The sequence below is a fragment of the Diplotaxodon limnothrissa genome, linkage group LG14, assembly GCF_057381915.1.
Source record: "Diplotaxodon limnothrissa isolate DT_005_m linkage group LG14, D_limnothrissa_male_GT1.1, whole genome shotgun sequence".
Classification (NCBI taxonomy): Eukaryota; Metazoa; Chordata; class Actinopteri; order Cichliformes; family Cichlidae; genus Diplotaxodon; species Diplotaxodon limnothrissa.
In genome coordinates, this window is record NC_140609.1 from 25,471,876 (window position 1) to 25,484,629 (window position 12,754).

General features: G+C 44.6%; 3 protein-coding genes across 3 annotated transcripts; 2 read left to right on the plus strand and 1 right to left on the minus strand.

Moving 5' to 3' along the window:
* Positions 1-115: 115 nt before the first annotated feature.
* On the plus strand, positions 116-4,647 carry srprb (SRP receptor subunit beta). The gene is made up of 7 exons (XM_085370744.1): positions 116-287; positions 616-710; positions 814-891; positions 975-1,057; positions 1,393-1,529; positions 1,743-1,797; positions 3,221-4,647. Exons 1-7 carry the CDS (start codon positions 119-121, stop codon positions 3,432-3,434), a joined length of 831 nt encoding a protein of 276 aa, XP_085226870.1. The 5' UTR covers positions 116-118; the 3' UTR covers positions 3,435-4,647.
* A 378-nt stretch (positions 4,648-5,025) lies between these two features.
* wdr53 (WD repeat domain 53) lies at positions 5,026-6,895 on the minus strand. The gene is made up of 3 exons (XM_085371153.1): positions 6,855-6,895; positions 5,844-6,339; positions 5,026-5,769 (listed from the first exon to the last, which is right to left on the minus strand). The coding sequence occupies exons 2-3, from the start codon at positions 6,330-6,332 to the stop codon at positions 5,107-5,109; spliced, it is 1,152 nt and encodes a 383-aa protein (XP_085227279.1). The 5' UTR covers positions 6,333-6,339; positions 6,855-6,895; the 3' UTR covers positions 5,026-5,106.
* A 1,719-nt stretch (positions 6,896-8,614) lies between these two features.
* On the plus strand, positions 8,615-12,533 carry neu4 (sialidase 4). The gene is made up of 3 exons (XM_085370646.1): positions 8,615-8,815; positions 11,095-11,350; positions 11,494-12,533. The coding sequence occupies exons 1-3, from the start codon at positions 8,615-8,617 to the stop codon at positions 12,531-12,533; spliced, it is 1,497 nt and encodes a 498-aa protein (XP_085226772.1).
* Positions 12,534-12,754: the final 221 nt, after the last annotated feature.

A 12,754-nucleotide genomic window follows, 5' to 3' on the forward strand; every position in this document is an offset into this window, starting at 1 on the left:
CCAGACCCATAGCGGAGAATGTCCTGAGCGGCGGGCGCCCCCTGCTGGTCGCTGTGGCTCCCTACAGGCTTCAGAGGAAAGGAGACGTGTCTCATTTCAGAGCAGCTTGGACGGACTGATGGAAGCACACAGCACCGGTGGAAACGTGGGAGAGAAAGCAGACGTGGAGATGGCAGGATCTCCGTTTGAACCTTACATCGAGTCCCTGCGGCAGCAGCTGGAAGAGCAGGACCCGGTCTTCCTGATCGGAGTTATCGTCGCTTTGGCGGTGGTTGTTATCACCTGTGGTAAGAAGTCATCTTAGCAGCTTAGCAGGCTAGGCCGAGCGTGTAGCTTAGCCCCGTTAGCCGCAAACAGCGGGTCTGTGATAAACCTGATATGTGAGCAGGGCTTTTTAACATTGAAATACAATAACATGCGCTGTTTTAATAAATTAATATATGTTTTAAATACTTTAGCTTAAGTAGCAAGCTAAGAAGCTAACAACGGCTGTCGGTTTCACGGGAAGTCATTCAAACTTAGAGCTACCACACATTTTTGGCTAACGGACGGCAAGTGCCTTTGATACGTTGAGAATCAGTCACTGAATGTGTGTCCTTTGGTTTGTGTTTGCAGTCTTTCTGAAGTACTTCCTCACCAGTAAGACTGTGCGCACCTCCGTGCTCCTGGTGGGGCTGTGTGACTCGGGGAAAACCCTGCTCTTCAGCCGGGTGAGTTAAGGCTGAGACAGACCCCGGAAGCCCGGTGGGGGGGGCAGCTAATGTATGTTTGTTTGTTTGCTTATTTCTTTTTGTGCTTTTCATGTGTTGGCAGCTGCTGTCTGGAAAGTTCAAGCGGACACAGACCTCCATCACTGACAGCAGTGCTCCATACAAAGCCAAAAATGACAGGGTGAGTTGAGGACCGTTGGTGGACAGAAGTAACTCGTGTGAGGGTGGGATTCACACCGCTGTTTTTCTCCACTCTGTCTGCAGGGCAGCACCTGGACTCTCATAGACCTGCCAGGCCACGACAGCCTCCGTCCTCAGTACCTGGAGAAGTTCAAGTCCGCGGCCAGGTGAGAGCAGGACGATCTGTGAGGTGATGCATGTGTGAACCGCTGACAGGTGAATGGAATAACGCTGACTGCTTCCACAGAATGAAATGTTCTGACCATAGACTGTATAGAAAGGATGGTGAAGCCATTTTTACCCTTACATGTTTTGCATCATCAAACACACTTTAATGTTAGAAATAACCTGAGTACATACACAGTGCAGTATTAACATCATGACTTAATTGATTAGGGGGGAAAAGCTATCCAAACCTACCTGCCCGTGTGAAAAAAGTAATTGTCCCCTTGTTTCCATCCTTATCACATCTGTCTTATCATCACCCTGTCCTCTTTTTCAGAGCGATTGTGTTTGTAGTGGACAGCGCGATCTTCCAGAAGGAAGTGAGAGACGTGGCCGAGTTCTTGTACGTGTTATTGACGGACGCCGTGATCACCAGAAACGCCCCGGCTCTCGTGGTGGCGTGCAACAAACAAGGTACAGCAACCCTCAGAAAGTTTTTAGAGAGCTGGGGGAAACTTTTTTTTTCTTCATGTTTAAATAGAAGGATTCATAGTTTTCTGTCACATAAGGTAATTGCAGTTCACTGAGTGTACAGTCACATTCCGAGACAGGAATGTCCTAATATCTGAGCCTTCACTGCTTACTCTGAGTACATCCAGGTTATTCACTGGTGTCTTTATCTTGTAGACATCACCATGGCAAAATCTGCTAAACTGATTCAGCAGCAGCTGGAAAAGGAGCTGTAAGTAACGCTGTTTTGTTGTCTTCTTATACAATAAATATTTTTGGGAGCATTGCAACAATAAAACTTTATTGTCCATTGCAAAGCAGTGGAACTTTTTCTTGGCTCTCAGTGTAAATAAATAAAACCACAAAAAATAATGAATGCTACATAGCAGGATTCAAAGATTGTTGCAGATATGACATTTTGTTTTTGTTTTTCACTTTGTTCTTTTTCAGTTTTTGTGTTGTAATTATGCCAATTTATTAATATTTCCACTCATAAGCCAGTGACTGATCCTGTATTTATTATGAACCTGTTACGGCAGACTGTTGGACGTGTGTGTTTAATGTGGACTGTGATGTGTTACTGCAGCCTACCCCAGGTATCATAGGGTAAGAGGCGGGATACACCCTGGACAGGTCGCCAGGCCTAACACAGAGGGGCAAACAGCCATTCACACTCACATTCGCGTCTATGGCCAATTTAGACTCATCGGTTAACCTAACCCCACTAACTGCATGTCTTTGGACTGTGGAAGGAAGGCAGAGCACCCAGAGAGGACCAACACAGACACGGGGAGAACATGCAAACTCCACACCATAAATAGCACAGTTGCCTCACAGCTGGCTTCCTCCCACAGTCCAGAGAATAATATATGTTTACATTGTTTAATGTAGTCTTCATTGTGCATATTATTCTAAATATGACCTCTAAAACAATAGATGTATTTCAACAATCAATGTTGTTCTGCTAAATTTATCAGTACGTGGATCTTAGCCTTACACCAAATCCAAGATGGGAGTTTGGCAGTTTGGCTTAGGCTAAAATCAGGGCCACTTAGTACAACCCAGATTATTTATTTATTTATTGCCTTAAATGTTTCCCCTAGATTATTTTATGTATTATATATTTTCATAATGTAAAAAATATTGACTAGAAATCTGGGCGCCTATTGATTCAGTCAAGTTGGATTTTTAAAGAACTAGTTCTTTAGTTTCTCTAGAGACATAAATACATTTTAAACATTTTAAAGAGGAACCCCCAACAAGGCAAGGATCCCCTAACAGAAAGATATTGATGACTGTGAGGAGGAAGGACTTCCGTTTAAGAGAACTAGACTCGGGGACGAGCAGCCATCAGCTACGACTGGTTGGTAAGAGAAAAGATCAGAATGCAACAAAATGAAAACTACAGAAGAGAAAAGGCAAAAAGTTAATTAGCTAAAATAATGTGGTGTCTTAGAGGCCAGTCAAGAGACAATAGAAGTGGGAGTCATCACCTGTAAGGACAAACACACAAAGACTGTATAAGGCCACATCAGAGACATAGTACCGGTACTGGGTTTTAATGTCTGCCACTTAAATCTTGAATCTAAAATAAACCCTGCAGGTCTGCTGAGCAGTAAACGATTCTTCTTTAACGATGTCTCATTGTCTTGCAGGAATACCTTGAGAGTGACTCGCTCGGCAGCACTGAGCTCTCAGGACGGCTCCGTAGGCGGCAGCATGTACCTGGGCAAAAAAGGCAAAGACTTTGAGTTCAGCCAGCTGCCCATGAAGGTGGAGTTTGTGGAGTGCAGCGCCCGCGGGAGCAAGGGTGAAGACGGGGGGGATGCAGACATGGAGTTGCTGGAGAAGGCCCTGGCCAAACTGTAAACATCATCTGCTCAGTGCACATTGCCCTAAAGGCACAAACCTCCAAAATGTGAGACCACGCCAACATCGCCTGCACCTCTCAGTAATCAGAGGGGTGAAACGCCTCACGCCTGTTAACTTTATTTAAACCTGTTCTTGCAAGACATGAAAGGATTTTAACAGTGGAAGACATCCAGGCAGATTTAGTAGGCTATTAGTAAGTGATTGTGGAAACGATCTCTACAGTGCTGTGAAGTGATCCTGCTTACTCAGTGAAACTTCCACTTTAAAAAGCTTCCATTTGATTGATTTGTGACGTGCAGCTTAAAAACTTTTTGTTAGACTAGAAGAAATATTGTCAAAGATTTTACCACCAGTGGATTTTTCTTAAGCCTTTCTCGTGCCGTCTGAGCTGTAAGCTGCCTTGTTAAATCAGACGGGCGTGAATTTGCTCAGTCTCGTGCCTTTTCATGTGTCGTTGTTGTGTTTTTCTTGTTTGTGGAAGAATGATGCTCCCTTCTTTGAAAGTGCTGCATGAATGCAGAACATTTCCAATGAATGTACTTTAATGTTTTGTTGGCGTTAAGAGAGCAGAATGCTGTTTGTAGTTCTCGGGTTTGGTTTGGAAACAAAAACCACAGTTTTTGATGCTTGATGCTGATGTGTGTGGTGTGTCAGTGAAATGCAGTCCAGGAAGAGGGAGCAGTCGTCTTCTTCTTTAGTGTCGCCATGCAATACATCCCCAGCATCCTACTCCTGTCACACCAACCATGTCTTAACCTCTTGAAGTCTTCCACCTGTTCTTGTTATTCCCACAGTCTCCAAATTATCTTGCCTGCACGCTCTTCTTCACGTCTCCTGTGTAGTTTCAGTTTCATTAACCAGGTATTTGAACACATCTGCTCCTTGTGGCTTCACTCAGGAACTGGACAGAGTGATGAGATCCCTGACGGTTAAACCTTGATCCAGCATTTCCTTCTGTTTTTTGCTTTTTGTTTTTTTTGGAGTTGTGTATCCCAGAGTCAGCCTGTGGCAATTCATAAGCAGCAAACAGGACTTAACCATTAACATGTATTCCAGAAAATCCCAGTTCTTCTTTCACATGGGATGTGCTTTTATTTTTTATGCTTTTTTTCATGTGGCAGCAATTCAAATGCATGTGTGGCTGTCTGCAATCATTTTTTTGTTCTGATGTCTGTGGGGCCAGCTTTCATTTACTGTGCTTTGATTTCTGTTGGCCACCTGGTTTGGATTGGGGTGGCTTCATTAAAAACTCTGTTAAACATGAAATGCAGATTTCTTCTGTCAGATGTGGCACAATTACAATCCAGAAAAATGAAGAACTTGTTTATAAAAGCATAACAAATCTATTCAGAGACAGAACGTGTATTTAAAAGAGATACTTTTATAGGGCCACACACACACAAAACCTCATAAATAAGCCTGCAGTAAACGAGACTCCAAAATAACTAACCTCTGGTTTATTACATTGTGGACTCTCATGCAGATTTTTTTGATGTTTGCTGCTCTATAGATTAATACCGGTTGGGCTTATTTTTTTTCAAAATGTTAACAGATTTTAAGAAGGAAAACCAAAAACATAACTGTCTCAATCAACAAACAGATGAGGAAAAAAGGTTTTCTAAAAGATGAACTGCTGTGAGGGAAAATAAAAAAGCTGTTTAGTGTCCAGTTAAGAGAGAGGGTAGACTGTCAGACTGGAGCTCTGATCTGCAACTATCACACTTGGTTCTCCTTTCAGCACAGTAGGACACAGCCAGTTCACCTTGTCCCCATGGCTGATGCTCAGTTTAGGCCCAGACTTATCCTCCGTCACCTCCTCTGCACTTCCTGCTGCTCCTGCTTCATCGCTCCCCTCAGCCTCGTCCTTCTGTGCATCAGTCTTTGTTTTCTCCTGGGACTGCTCCTTCCTCTTTGCTTTGCTCTTACCCTTCCTTCGATGGGGTGCTGTCTTTTGAATTTTCCCCTCTGGAGCCACCACTGGGTGCTTGCTGAGGTCCCATAATGCAACCTGGCTGTCATTTCCACCAGTGATGAGCCAGTATGGATGGGAGAGGAAGTTAACAAAGTGGGCTTGCGAGGCTCCCTGGCTGTGGGCTTTAAACGCTCCGTGCTGCTCCAGTTTTGAGCCGCTCCCGATCCGCATCAGGTGTACCCGCCCGTCCTCTGCTGCGCACCCCAAAATATTTCCACAGCTCGAGACAGAAACGCAGTGGGCCAGCGGCGGGTTGAAGAGCTGACCAGGTCGCTGCTGCTGGTCGCCTTCCTCCTCTGCCACATCCTGAAGGTTGAGGGTCCACAGAGGGCGGGTCTTCTGCAGACCCCACAGCATCACCTGAGAGACCAACAAAGCTAATGTCAGGAAAGAAATGTTAGTAACAGGAAATAAGTAGGTAAACGTTTTCTCACCTGCATGTCGAGTCCGGCAGACACCAGGTTATTGGGCCTGTGAGGCCGAAAAGCAACAGAGGAGCAGATGTTGGTGTGTCTGCGCAGAGTCCTGCAAACTTTTCCTCCAGGAACCTCCAACACCCGCACAGCCCCGGAGTCATCCGCCACAGCCAGGGCCGAACTGGTCTCATTCAGTGCTAAAGCGTTGATCTCCTCCTCCCCTGCAGCCTGATACTCCTCTACGGGACCCTTCAGGCTCCTTGGGTCAAGCACACTAACTGCATCTCCATGTGCTACAAACAGCTGGTTTGGAGCTGAAGGTGAGAACACAACGCTTGTGCTGTCTTCTTCACCAGAAAGAGTGATGCGGCCTACGATGGTGCCCTCCTGGCTCCACACTGTGACCTCTCCACCCTCAGAGCCTGAAGCAATGAGAGTTTCAGGGCCCACAGACACCCCTACACAGAGAATGGAAGTGGAGTGGCCCTCAGACCACTGCCTGGCCATGCTGACCCTGTAAAATGTAGGTTAATGAGAAGAATTAGACATATTTCTAGATGTACACCAAGCCTACTTTTACTTAACAACACAGTGCCAGGTAGGTTTGGATCATGAAATTATTATGTAAAAACTGCATCTTGTATTTACTCAGATTATTTTTGTCTAATAGGAATATTTGTTTGGGGACATGAAACCTGTACGTGTGACAAATACGCAAAAGAAAAGAAGTCCAAAAACACTGAATTTAAATGCGCTCAGGAGCGGTTTTCCAAATACTTAAATTGTATTTCACTCGCATATAAAGGATGAGCCTGTAGATTGGATTATTACTTCATACAAACCACAATAATGAAAGAAGTTGCTACAAACAGAAAATCAAGTCCAACTGTGCTAACCTGCTAGCTCAGCCGCTAATTTTTAACCTGTCCAGCTGACGCTTTGACGGCGGTAACAAACACGTTGACCTGAATTTACCGATTACAGTTGATTTATAACGTGACTTCACCGAGAACAGAGAAATTACACTACCTTCTAGAGACGTTTAAAACTTCAGCAGGTTGCCATGTGAGGCTGAGTCGCCTGTTGATGTCGTCACGTACACGTTTTAAGATTTAGCCCTGTGTTTAGCTTGTCAGGCGGCATCAGCGAGGATTTTTTTCTTTCTTATATTAAACTTATCTGCGTTAATATTTATTATTTATTTATCATATTTATTACATCAAGCATTTAAATAGTATATTCAAATAATTAATTTTCTTTTCCTTTTCTGCAAAATTGGAGCAAAGTACTGCCTGCGAAGTGAGTTTCAGGGTAAAAAGCTGATGTTCTGTCTGCGTTAAATGGGGTTTATTAGTTTATTAGAGGCTACAAAGCCACTTATATATATATATATTTAAATATATATATATATATATATATATATATATATATATATATATATATATGTGTGTGTGTGTATATACATGTGTATATATATACATGTGTATATATATACATGTGTGTATATATACATGTGTGTATATATACATGTGTATATATCGATGATCGATAGTCATCTCCATGCACAGAATGTCAAAGCTTTCTTGAACAGATGTGCAAGCCGGCAGAGCTAATGCTTTACACAGAAAGTAGTAACACATAGCCTATTACATATTCTGCGTGACATGAAAAAGGAAAGCAGAGAAGAGGCAGTTCATCAGGTCATTGTTCAGCGTGCCCCCACTCCCCTCCCCGCCTGGCCTTCATTGGCTGTTCTTCGCTGATTCATCCAAAGCTGTAGATCTGATGAGTGTGGGCCATTTCTGGGTCAGTGAGCACCATGTTGCACTGAATAGGAAACAGAGAGGGGAGGCCGGAGCTTTCAGACCCTCACACACACACATTACATTGTCAGCCCTTCATTCAAGTACTGAGACATGCTGTACACCCTGACAAAGCTGCAGGAGCACAGAGCACTGTAAATGTAAGTACTGTGCAACATTTACCTTTTTTGATCATAAACTGTGCATTAGTGAGCTGCATCCTCACAGTGCTGTTACAGTGGGAAGGCTGAATTAGGAGGCAGAAATGTGCTGATGAAATGTGATGCTGACCTTGTTGTCAGGTTGTTTCACAGTTGAAGGTTTGGTCACACGCAGTCTATTTGTCAGTTAAACACGACCTCCCCAGTTGTGTAACACAGTGGACCGCTATTCTAGTCACTCTTTAAATATATTTTTGTAATATTGCGATATCTTCGGTGTAAAGTAAGCAACGTCTTTTTGAGGTGGAATAATATTTAGCACATCGTGCTTGAATGAGACTGTATTTTTCTCCATAACTATCAAAAACTCTGAACATAAACATTCTGATGGTGCAGTCATGGTCGAGGTGGCAAACAGAATTCACATTAGTGACAAATGAATTACCTTCTGCTACCATTGGACTTTTTCCAGCAATTATTTCAGAAGATAAGCTGCTCCTGGCAGATTCTGATGCAGCAGCTACTGAATTGAGTTGATTTAGATGGGCCAGAAAAGAATCTTACTTTGAAAATATTCATTTATATGCATTTAAATACTGGTAACTTACCTCTCAAGTGAACTGTATACCTGTGTTTGCTTTTCTTTAGTGTTTTTGTCCTTTATAGGCTTCAACCATATCTTTATTTATGGTCCTGTCCATTTGTTGTTGAGCACCTTCAGACAGAGCTACTGGAAACTGCATGCCTGCTTGTCCAGTAAAGCTGCTTCTAACTCTCCATTTCAGACGATTTGGCGGTGCATGAAAATATTCACACAGCAGAGAGAATGAGGTCGCCATATTTTCCAGCCAGATCTGTGCTTTTCCACAAGGAGCCGAACGGAGTGACGTACAGAGTCCCAGCTCTGCTCTACCTGCCCCGCTCCAGATCCTTTCTGGCTTTCTGTGAGGAGAGGCTCAGCCCGTCCGACTCTCAGGCTCACCTGCTGGTCGTGAGGAAAGGCACTTTCTACAGGAGCTATGTGGAAGTCAGTGATACTCAATGCTCACTGGCTCAGGGCTGTACAATTAAAACTTCTGCACATATAAATACTGGAGCTTAAGTACATTTTTACAATCAGAAGTTTGATAACAAGTACTTCTTCTAAAATCTATAGCCTGACATAGGCAGAAAAGTAAACAAATGTAGGAAGAAAAGGTCAATATTTTAACAGGTTATAATAAGAAAAATAGTGACTTTACAAAGTAACAGTGAGTTGGGAAAATTTTGATAGTCTTGTTTTAGATTCAACGAATTAAATCAGACTGTAAAGCAAGTTTTATGGCACCTATAATGATTTAATATCATTCAGTGCAAATATAAGTGGTACAATAAAAAATAAATATACTGAAGATTTTATTCAAGTATTTTAACCAAGTGTGGCTGATAAAGTACAAAAAGAAAAAACAATAACAGACTTTAAATGTAATTTTCAGATTCTATAATCCTCTAAATATAAGATAAGATAAGATAAGATAGAACTTTATTAATCCCTCGGGTGGGTTCCTCTGGGAAATTCGACTTCCAAAAAAAAGCACAGCAACGACCGAAGTTACAGTTACAGAATTGTTATATATGTATATATATATATATATATATATATATATACACACACACACACACACACACACACATATATAAATACAGAGACAAATATAAATAAAATATACAAAGGGGATAAATAGAATAAATAGGAATAAAAAATAAAAATACAAGTGAATTGCACATTTCAAGTATTGAGTCTATTGCACTGTTGACTATTTACAAAAAGTATTGCACAAGGTATTGTACAGTGAGGTGAAGAGGCACTACAGCTTAGTTGTTCCCCCCTCCTTTGTCCTCCTGTTTCCCCTCCCTCTCCCCTCCAGAGAGGAGTTAAACAGTCTGATGGCGTGTGGGACAAAGGAGTTTTTAAGTCTGTTAGTTCTTGTCTTGGGGAGAAGCAACCTGTCACTGAACAGACTCTTCTGGTTGTTAATGGCCGTGTGCAGAGGATGCCCAGCATTGTTCATAATGTCCAGCAGTTTCTTTAATGTCCTTTTCTCTGCCACTGTCACCAGAGTGTCCAGCTTCATGCCGACCACAGAGCTAGCCTTCCTGATCAGTTTCTCCAGCCTGGATGAGTCCTTCTTTGCTGTGCTGCTCCCCCAGCACACCACAGCATAGAAAAGTACTCCAGCAACCACCGACTGGTAAAACATCCTCAGGAGCTTCCTGCAGATGTTAAAAGACCTCAGCCTCCTGAGGAAGTACAGTCGGCTTTGGGCTTTTTTATACAGGTGCTCTGTGTTGCATGACCAGTCCAGTTTATTGTCCACCCACAGCCCGAGGTACTTGTACTTGTTGACCACCTCCACCTCCTCCCCCTCTATCTGAACCGGCAGTGGACCTTCTCTGGACCTCCCGAAGTCCACAACCAGTTCCTTAGTCTTTGAGGTGTTGAGTTGCAGGTGGTTTGTGTGACTCCATGCGACAAAGTTCCTCACCAGACTTCTGTACTCCTCTTCCTGATCATTCCAGATACACCCCATGATGGCTGTGTCATCTGCAAACTTCTGAATGTGGCATAATTCAGAGTTGTAGCAGAAGTCAGAGGTGTACAGGGTGAAGAGAAGAGGGGACAGCACAGTTCCCTGTGGTGCTCCTGTGCTGCTGACCACTGTGTCAGACGTGATGTCCTTCAGCCTGACGTACTGTGGTCTGTCGGTGAGGTAGTCGGAGATCCAAGCCACCAGGCAGGGGTCCACCTCCATCCTGTTCAGTTTTTCCTGAAGCATACAGGGCCGGATGGTATTAAAGGCACTGGAAAAGTCAAGAAACAGGATCCTGACCGTGCCTTTTCCCCCATCCAGGTGTGAGTGGGCTCTGTGTAGGAGGTACAGGATGGCATCCTCCACTCCGACACCCGCCTTGTATGCAAACTGTAGTGGGTCCTGGGCATGTTGTACCTGTGGTCGGAGGAGGTTGAGGAAGAGCCGCTCTAGAGTCTTCATAAGATGTGACGTCAGTGCCACCGGTCGGAAGTCATTCAGCTCATTGGGCCGGTTCTTTTTGGGGACCGGGACGATGCAGGATGTCTTCCATAGGGCGGGCACTCTCCCCAGTCGCATATGAAGTTTGTAAAAAAAAATTAAATAATTAAAATCTTTTTTTTAACTCTTGTTTTGTAATTTGACTGAACAGGCATTTTAAGTAAAATCAAACAGACGTGAGAAGCATCATTTCTTGTGTCTCCTGTGATTCTTCTCAATCGTCGTTTGTCTGCAGTGGGAGGACATCCGTGTTCTGGGCACTGCTTTCCTGCCAGGCCACCGATCCATGAACCCGTGCCCGGTCTACGATGAGTTCACGGGCACTCTCTTTCTGTTCTTCATCGCTGTTCTGGGTCACACCTCAGAGTCCTATCAGCTGGTGACAGGGAAGAACGTGACCAGACTGTGCTACGTCTCCAGCACTGATGATGGCGACACCTGGAGTCCCGTCACCGACCTCACCAAGAAGGTCATAGGAGACACTATTAAAGGTGAGGCTCATTCGAAAAAGCATTGTGGTATTATTTATCTCCAGTTAAATTGGAAACAGCCTCTTTGTCTTCAACAAAAAGATCTAAGTAAGAGTCACAAGATGACAAAATCCACAGTCCCAATTCTGCTTCCTTCCTGGCAGAATGGGCCACCTTCGCTCTCGGCCCGGGCCACGGCATCCAGCTGAAGTCGGGCCGTTTGCTCATTCCTGCCTACGCCTACCACATCGAGTGCAAAGAGTGCTTCGGCCACCTCTGCCAGACCACTCCCCACTCATTCTGCTTTCACAGTGACACCCACGGGAGAACCTGGCGCTTTGGAGAGGCGGTCCCAGGACCAGAGACCGTGGAGTGTCAGATGGTGTCTGTGGACGAAGAGGATGGGACTAACGTGTTATACTGTAATGCTCGAAGCCCTCTCGGGTACAGAGTGCAGGCCCTCAGTCTGGATGATGGAGCCGTGTTTCAGGAGGGGCAGCTGGTGCAGCGGTTGGTGGAGCCTCGAAATGGTTGTCATGGGAGTATTATTGGATTTCCTGCCCCGTTAAATCTGTGTCAGAGTCTTAGCAACGATTTACAGCGACCTGTACGGCTCTCCAGACACTGGACATCCTGCACCACAGAGTCCAGTCTCTCCAAGTCGAGTACCAGCTCTGTAGCCTTTTCAGTGTCAGCAAACAGCTCCAGCACCACCAGCTCCATCCCACCTCCTCATGAAGCCCCTCCGGATTTCCTGACTCCTACGTGGGTAGTATATTCCCACCCAACATGGACGACTGCACGCAAAAACCTGGGCTTGTTCCTCAGCCTTTTCCCCCGTGATCCAGACAGCTGGCGTGGCCCCTGGGTGATCTATGATGGGCCAAGCGCATACTCTGACCTGGCCTACCTGGAGCTGTCACCCTCACCTGGAGCCCCACCTGCTGTGGCCTTCGCCTGCCTGTTTGAGTGTGGTACCAAAACAGCTTACGACGAAATCTGCTTCAGCATCTTCACCCTCTACGAGCTCATCGATAATCTGCCCCGGGACGTCTGGCTGGAAACAAACAACGAAGGACACAGAAAACAGCAGGGGGGGAGCTGTAGACATGATGCTCAAAGTGCAGCAGTTTCCCAACAGGTGACTCCTGTGAAGAAGAGGAGGAAGAAGAGCAAGCTGGCTGAAATGTGCTCTGTGTCTTAATGTAGATTTTAAACTTGTGATACAAGTCGTTTATTAACTGTTTCCTATATTATGCTTCACTTATTTGGACCTGTGCAGACTGAAATGTTCTCAGATTTCATAAAATTCAGATTTTGACACAAATATAGAGCTAACACTTCACTGAAGCACCTCAGGTCTGCAAAAGGAAGATAAAACTCTAAAGACATCGCTCAGTTTTCCCCATCCCTCCACCACTGTGG

Coding starts and splice junctions, on each gene's coding strand:
- srprb (XM_085370744.1), top strand. CDS start 119: ATGGAAGCACACAGCACCGGTGGAAACGTGGGAGAGAAAGCAGACGTG. Junction 711..813: donor AAACCCTGCTCTTCAGCCGG/GTGAGTTAAGGC, acceptor ATGTGTTGGCAG/CTGCTGTCTGGAAAGTTCAA. Junction 1,530..1,742: donor GGTGGCGTGCAACAAACAAG/GTACAGCAACCC, acceptor TTTATCTTGTAG/ACATCACCATGGCAAAATCT.
- neu4 (XM_085370646.1), top strand. CDS start 8,615: ATGAGGTCGCCATATTTTCCAGCCAGATCTGTGCTTTTCCACAAGGAG. Junction 8,816..11,094: donor TCTACAGGAGCTATGTGGAA/GTCAGTGATACT, acceptor GTTTGTCTGCAG/TGGGAGGACATCCGTGTTCT. Junction 11,351..11,493: donor CATAGGAGACACTATTAAAG/GTGAGGCTCATT, acceptor CCTTCCTGGCAG/AATGGGCCACCTTCGCTCTC.
- wdr53 (XM_085371153.1), bottom strand. CDS start 6,332: ATGGCCAGGCAGTGGTCTGAGGGCCACTCCACTTCCATTCTCTGTGTA. Junction 5,770..5,843: donor CTGCCGGACTCGACATGCAG/GTGAGAAAACGT, acceptor TTGGTCTCTCAG/GTGATGCTGTGGGGTCTGCA.